At 34.2% G+C, this 6753-nt stretch overlaps 1 protein-coding gene across 3 annotated transcripts; it reads right to left on the reverse strand.

The window, feature by feature from the left end:
* Positions 1-345: 345 nt before the first annotated feature.
* On the reverse strand, positions 346-6486 carry LOC110656569 (protein DETOXIFICATION 42-like). Of its 3 annotated transcripts, none has more exons than XM_058147291.1 (13): positions 6073-6486; positions 5645-5766; positions 4347-4556; positions 4005-4180; positions 3544-3679; positions 2670-2766; positions 2429-2529; positions 2180-2280; positions 1531-1602; positions 1339-1455; positions 1124-1219; positions 791-912; positions 346-680 (listed from the first exon to the last, which is right to left on the reverse strand). In XM_058147291.1, the coding sequence occupies exons 1-13, from the start codon at positions 6147-6149 to the stop codon at positions 638-640; spliced, it is 1470 nt and encodes a 489-aa protein (XP_058003274.1). In that variant the 5' UTR covers positions 6150-6486; the 3' UTR covers positions 346-637. The 3 variants fall into 3 exon arrangements, with proteins under 3 accessions (XP_058003274.1, XP_058003273.1, XP_058003275.1); XM_058147290.1 differs by having other exon boundaries at positions 2117-2280; positions 6073-6481; XM_058147292.1 differs by lacking the exons at positions 5645-5766; positions 6073-6486 and adding an exon at positions 5159-5552 and having other exon boundaries at positions 2117-2280.
* Between the last annotated feature and the right edge of the window lie 267 nt (positions 6487-6753).

Consider the following 6753-nt stretch of genomic DNA (forward strand, 5'->3'; position numbering starts at 1 on the left):
AGCTTAGTGATATTGAAGTCGTTTCTAAGGCTGTTAGTTCTCAAGTTCAAATTACAGTCAGAACCAATCATACAAAAAAGAAATGACAAATATGTTCTTTTAGGAATCATCAAAATGTTATAGAGCCATTTTCTGGCCTTGCTTCTCTAATGCCTCTTCATACTGCTAGAAACATACGTACAAATATTGAAATCCACACGTTAGATCATGTACAAGTCAGGGAATCAGGAATTTTTCTAGCAGTTTAACAGTATTTTCTCATGAAATTTATACTGAATTAATGATAATGACTACTTGCATCAACTTGTGTGTTAATCTATGTTGTATACTATGTAGAGCTTGGAGGAACTGGAAAGATAGATGCTTGTATTTCATCAAGAGTTGATACAAATTTATATACAAAGATTCCTACGATTAAGCTAACTAATTAGAAAGATCTACATCTCTATCCTTGTAATCATGCTAATCAAGAATCTAAATATTTGTTTCCTAATACAAAAACTTCTTTATTCTGTAACAATGCCAAAATGCCATGCCCAACAAATTCCCTTCTTCCACCAACCAGGCGCTTTTATTTGCTCGTCGTGTGATTAAAAAAACACACGTGGAATTATGGAGATGAAAAAAATGGAGGAGGTCAGCACCTGAGAAAGCTCCAAGGTCCCATACCAGTTCCTATCCTGCAGATTCGGAAGTACTAGTGTTAAAGCGAAATTCAGATGATGAACATTGATAAAATACGATGACCAATAACTTCACCAGGATAGCAAGATTGTTTGTGTAATCTTACCTCAAAAAGCCAGCGAATGCACGCAAGCTCATAAAAATGGTCAATGCGACCCAGATGCCGATGAAGCCATGACTAGAGGATAGTGGTATTAAGCATAGTATGCTCATTATTGACACCAAAACCTGAACAGAAGATGGTAAAAAATGAAAAATATGAGAGGAAGAACTATCATGACCGTATCATATGTATAAGTTTTAAAATGGAGAGGACAAATAATATAAGATTATTATATAGTTCCTTTTTCGGTTGTGTTCTTGGCAGCCAAACTATGCTTATTTAAATAAAAGTAGAAAAATAAATTGATATCTAAGTAGGGTAGAAGGCAAAGGATACCATCGAGTATGCAGAGTATGCAAAGTCAGATGCTCCATAGTTAACTCCATCAAGAACGAAGGCTAAAACATTAATGGTTTGAGTTGCTGTAACAAACTAATCAGCAAAAAAACAAAAAAGAGAGTCTTAATCCCAAAATGATCTAGAATCCAAGGCACAGAATAGAAAATATCCTATTCTTGTAGTTAGAAGAATAGAATGGAAGTGAAAGATACCGGGATGCCCATGCTAATCAGGTGCAAAACATTGATGTCTTCTGTAAATAATCTCGAAGCAAACTGTAATCCAACTAAAAGGAAGACTGAGAGGAACATCCCTAAAACCAAACCAAACTGCAATAGAAATGCGAACAATTTAAAATATTTACAGGGAAATAAGTAACTTTATATGCTAAGAAATTTTCATACCTGCAATACACGAGAAGCAGTAGCTTTGGCCTTGTTGTAATCATTTTTTGCAAATGCACTTGCAAGGATTGCCTGCAAAAGTGGAAATGAATTAGTCTATTTCAATGGTATTTTAGAATAAAAATGTATATAGGATTGCAGTAACGTTAGAAATTGTAACAAAGAGAATCACAAAATGGGCAAAGACCTAGAAGCAAAAGCAAACTTAGCCAGTATATGTAAAACAATACAATCAATCATGTCGAAAAAAAACTTATCATGTGTTGCTTTTTGGTTCATGGACGATTCTAATTGGCCCAAACTTTCTACAAAATACAAGGAATGATTTATTCTTAACAAATTTAACATACAAAACCATAACGGGACATAACTAGTGTAAATGATGACTAACAATAAATATGGCATAAGTAAAAAAGAAATGAGCTCATACATTTTCATGATTTCTGTTGCACAGTCTATTTGATATCCATTAAAATCTCCATCCATTGGCAAGGGAATTGTGCTTACATATTGACAAATGGGTGTATAGGATAGTTTCAATAATTTCACTAATGTAAAATGTACTCTTAAAAGAAACAGTTCATACTTGTCCAGCCACAGCCAGCCCATCTGCAAGCAAAGAAGTTGCCAACCAAATCTGCAAGCAAACCTGAAATGCAGCCATTGGAGTAGATCCATGTCTTGCCGCCAATGATGCAGCCAGGGTGACACAGAATGTTGCAGCTATCACCCTCATCAACAGCATAAATCCTTAATGGAAACATAGAAAACAAATTTGCATGGATCAGTTTAAGTGGCATACAACTCAAATAACAAAGAAATAAATAGAAAAGGAAGCGAGAGAATTCCCATGCAAACAAGAGCATGAAGAAGGGAAGAAAAATCGGAAAATCCTCACCATTTTTAAGAAATCGACTAAATTGTAGATCTTTAATGCTTGGAGGCAATAAATCAACATGTTTGATTAATGCCCACAATAATATCAGGGAGATTAGGTACCTAAAACACAAAAAAAAAAAAAAAATGGTGAACCATAGAGTCCTTACCAAATAATTCTTAAAAATCAATATAACTGTAGGCCAGAAATAAGAAAACAGAAAAATGGAATGCTTCATTATCAGAAGAAAGATGGAACTTACTGAGAAATAACATGAGCAATGGCTGCACCCCTGACATCCAGCCGGAATATGAATATAAATATTGGGTCCAAGATGATATTCGCTACATCTCCCACAACTATATCAATAACAACAAAAATAAATAACAAGAACTTATGCTAGGTTTTTGAACTAGTAACTCATATAACTGAAGTAAAGAATGGAAAGAAGACTTCAATAACTGAACTAGTTGCTCAATTTTATTCTAATAAAAGGAAAGAAGACTTCAATAAATAGCAAAATAAACAAATAAAGACACTTGGCTCCTGATAATTAAACCATGGCTGACGTAAGGAATTCACTGCAAGGTTAGTTTAGAAGCAAGCAAGTCTGAGAATTGAAAAAAAAAATCATTTTACTTTATTTGCTTGTATGTCATGTTTCTTTTTTTACTTTTATTGCTATAAAGGAAAAAGGATAAACTGCAGATTTGATAAGAAGGAGTTGATAAACAGAGCCTAAAACAAATACAAATTCAAATTCCAAAAACGTGTTGAAATGTTATACTGTAAAACTTTGAAAAGAACTAAAAATAAAAAATATACCATAGAAGTAGGCAAAACTAGATAAAACAATAGGAGAAAAGAAAGGAAATTGTGCCATGTCACATAAACAACAATATATTTCTTGTGTTAGCATTGATTCCTTATTCCACATAAATGCAAGTGACTTGATACTACATGGTTATATATGGGAGAAATCAAATTTTGTCCAAAAAGTATGAATTAAAATATTAGAGAATTCATACCACAATTAATGGAACAAATACATATTAATAAGTTGCTGTGATATGTCACCAACACATCAAGCGCAAACATATTTATGGGAGAAATGCAGCGAATTGAGTTTATCTTACCAGTAGCATACAAAGGAGTTTTTGTATCCTTGATTCCTCGAAAAACCCCTTGCATTGCTAAAGAAAGAAGAACAGCAGGAGCACCTAGTGATCTCAATATCAAGTATTGTTGTGCTGGTATTAGCATTGGAGAATCCTACACAAAAGAAAATGTCTTCCTTAGAAAACTTGTCTTTTGACATTCAAACAGTAAACAATGCTGGGATTAAATATTTTCTTGAGGTGTGATGAAGTGGTGAAAAGAAGCTTGGAACTTTTGCAATAACTTCCGCTAAATAAACTGGAACATTGATACGTTGAAGAAATTATGCTGCTTACAAGCAAGGTACAAACATGGACATCAGACAACCCATCAATAAGTTAACCCACTACAGTTAACAATTTTAGATTTAAAGTCACAACACAAATGAGAAACAATACCCAAAATTTCAAAACTCAAACACTACTTGAAGAACACTTACAGAATGTACACCCATGTAGTTCAGGATTGGTTTAGCCGCAAAAATGAGAAATAAAGCCTGGATGACGCCAAGCACACAACCAACAACCAATGCTGAAGAAGCAGATGGTATGTGTCTTCTCTCATGATCCCTTTTGGTGGAATTACCGCTTATGGAGGATGATTTGTTTGCAGACACTGGTTAAGAGAAACACAGAATATTTTACAAATGAGAAGCCTATTCAGGGAATTATAAGAAAATAAAAAAAGAAAAGTGTGTATGTTGGAGCTCTATCAAGATGCTAGCTATTCACATTGGTGTATTCTTTCAACAAACAAAGGGCGAAACATAGGAGAAACCTACCTGCTTTAGGTAACAACTCTTCCATTTCCTTATTGATAGCAAAAACATCTTCAATTGTCTCATTTTCTTGCAGTTCAGAACTCAATCTTCCTGTAGTGTCTTCCTCAGCAACAAAAGAAGTAGTAACACTGACAAGTGGGAATATTGCAATTTTTGACACTTGATTAAAAACAGCAATAGAAACGCCAACAGCAGCAAGCTCCACAGGTCCTATAAGTAACAACATGAATGAGCCATTGATGATAACTAAAATGAATAGGAGGTGAGAAATTAATAAATGAAAGCACTTTTATTTGACCTATGATGGACAACAGATTCAAAGTAAGGATAGATTAGTTATTTATTTCTGGGAACTACCTCAATCTTTTGTCCATAGGAAGCGTTTGGTTTCAGTGGATCCAATTCATGTTGAATAGTGCTTTCAAAACAAAGGTAGAATCATACTGTATGATTTTCTACTTTATATATATATATAACAATAAGTGTGCACAGAAAAACAGTAAAGAAAGGCACTAGTTTCTGCTTCCAGAATGCAGTTCTGTAAAAAATCTGCCAATAAGTCCTCCAAAATAAGCCATGGTGACATAGTTGTTATGATAAATGATAAAGCAAAGATCATCTTTGCCTGTCCATATCATTCATAAATGAGAGGGCAACAGGATAATAAAGTCTTATTTCAATGTAAAATATGCAACCAATTCTGAATGCTATAATGAAGATCAGAATATGTTAGATATGAAGATAAGAAACAGAAACACTACAGTGACCACATAGATTTCACCAAAATGCTCAAATTAAAAGAAATTGCATACTTTGAATTTGCTCTAGCATGTTATTTCTCACGAGCAACATGACAAGCATATGTGCACACCTTATAATTATCAATATGCAAACTGTATACTAAAGACTAAGAGATAAAGTTGATTGAATATGGATCAGCAGAGAACAGACACACAACCAAACTCATAAAAGAAAGAAAGAGAGGCTCACACAAAGTCACCATGGAAACTATAGTAGTATACTATTTATGTTACAATGTTGAATAACATATACTTGTGTTGGCAGCAATGGGCGTAGCCTAGTGGTAGCTACATATATGTTGGACCTGGAAGACCCAGGTTCAACCCCCCCACTTATGTAATAAAAAAAAATATACTTGTGTTGAACATCCTTGTCGTCATTTTTTATGTGGTATTTGTCTTATGCAATTACAAATATAAATAGGAAGGCAATTAAGTACTGGTTATGCAGGCTGCCTTCAACAAAGATGGAAACATATGAAACATATAGATACAAACCTATATGGCCAATGAATGCTGTGTCAATAAGAGAAGCAACAGGATCTGCTGCTAAAGCAAGTGCCGCAGGAACTGCAATTTGTGCTATTTCGAGCCCCAACTCGTCCTTCCTAAAAACATTCCTGCCAACCATTGTGGAGTTTCACATTAGATGTAATCATATAAGTTGTGCTGTTGTCTAACAAAGAGTATGAAAGCTTGAATTTGCCACAAAACCCAGGATCAAAATCTCCTAACAAACAATTAAAGAAGCAAAAAAAGGTTGCACGGCATGATATAGGCCTTACAAGAGGGACAAAGTCCATATCAGTTGGAATCACTTATGATGATCATAAAACCAAAATTAACTAAACTAATGGTTCGAAAAACAACAATTTTAGAAGCAAAAACCTTTAAATTGAGGCCCAACTTTCTCATTGAAAGAGTACCTTATATCCTTGAAAAGAACAAAAAGAGGCAACTTGGCCAAGTTTGTCCACAGACTAAGAACAGCATCTGTGGCCATCACTAGAATGGATTTTCCAAAAAGATGGAATCAAAATTACAGTGCCTCAATAGAGAAAATGGAAACAATAAAAATCCAAGAACAACAAAATGTAATCATCACCAAGCCAACAACCAATAAAGAAAGAAGTTGATTCCAACAAGGAAAAATAAACAACCAAAGAATTCTAACATCAAAGAACTGGTCAACAAACAAGTTGACAAAGAAAATGACAGCAGAAAAGACCCAGAAGAATCAAGAATCAAGAACTGTAGTTTAAGAAAAAACAAAGCAACTCCCAAGAAAGAAACATGGAAAAGAACCCTAAAGATTCAAGGCATCATGCTTAATTTAAAAGGTACAGGGTAGAAATATGATTAGAGAAACAGAGGATTAGGAACGTGAAACACAACTAACCGTGAGTTGACCTCATACCCTGTATGTATCTCCCTCAGTTATGGAAAAGCCCGAACGTTCGTTTTATGAAATATAAATTTATAGTAAATTAGAGCCAAAAGTAGCAAACTAAAGCAAAACCACCACAGCCATACACAACAAAAAATGTTTTGTTCTTCAACCGTTCACCGAAATGTGAACTATTTTCATTTTAAGTCATTTCTGTTTT

This window comes from Hevea brasiliensis, chromosome 5, assembly GCF_030052815.1.
Source record: "Hevea brasiliensis isolate MT/VB/25A 57/8 chromosome 5, ASM3005281v1, whole genome shotgun sequence".
Lineage (NCBI taxonomy): Eukaryota > Viridiplantae > Streptophyta > Magnoliopsida > Malpighiales > Euphorbiaceae > Hevea > Hevea brasiliensis.

What these genes read in the sequence shown, in the direction of transcription:
- LOC110656569 (XM_058147290.1), bottom strand. Translation starts at nt 6,149, where the DNA reads ATGGCCACAGATGCTGTTCTTAGTCTGTGGACAAACTTGGCCAAGTTG. An exon ending in AGAGTTGTTACCTAAAGCAG is followed by an intron (nt 4,181 to 4,346) that starts GTAGGTTTCTCC and finishes TCTCTTAACCAG; the next exon opens with TGTCTGCAAACAAATCATCC. An exon ending in AACTCCTTTGTATGCTACTG is followed by an intron (nt 2,767 to 3,543) that starts GTAAGATAAACT and finishes TTATTGATATAG; the next exon opens with TTGTGGGAGATGTAGCGAAT.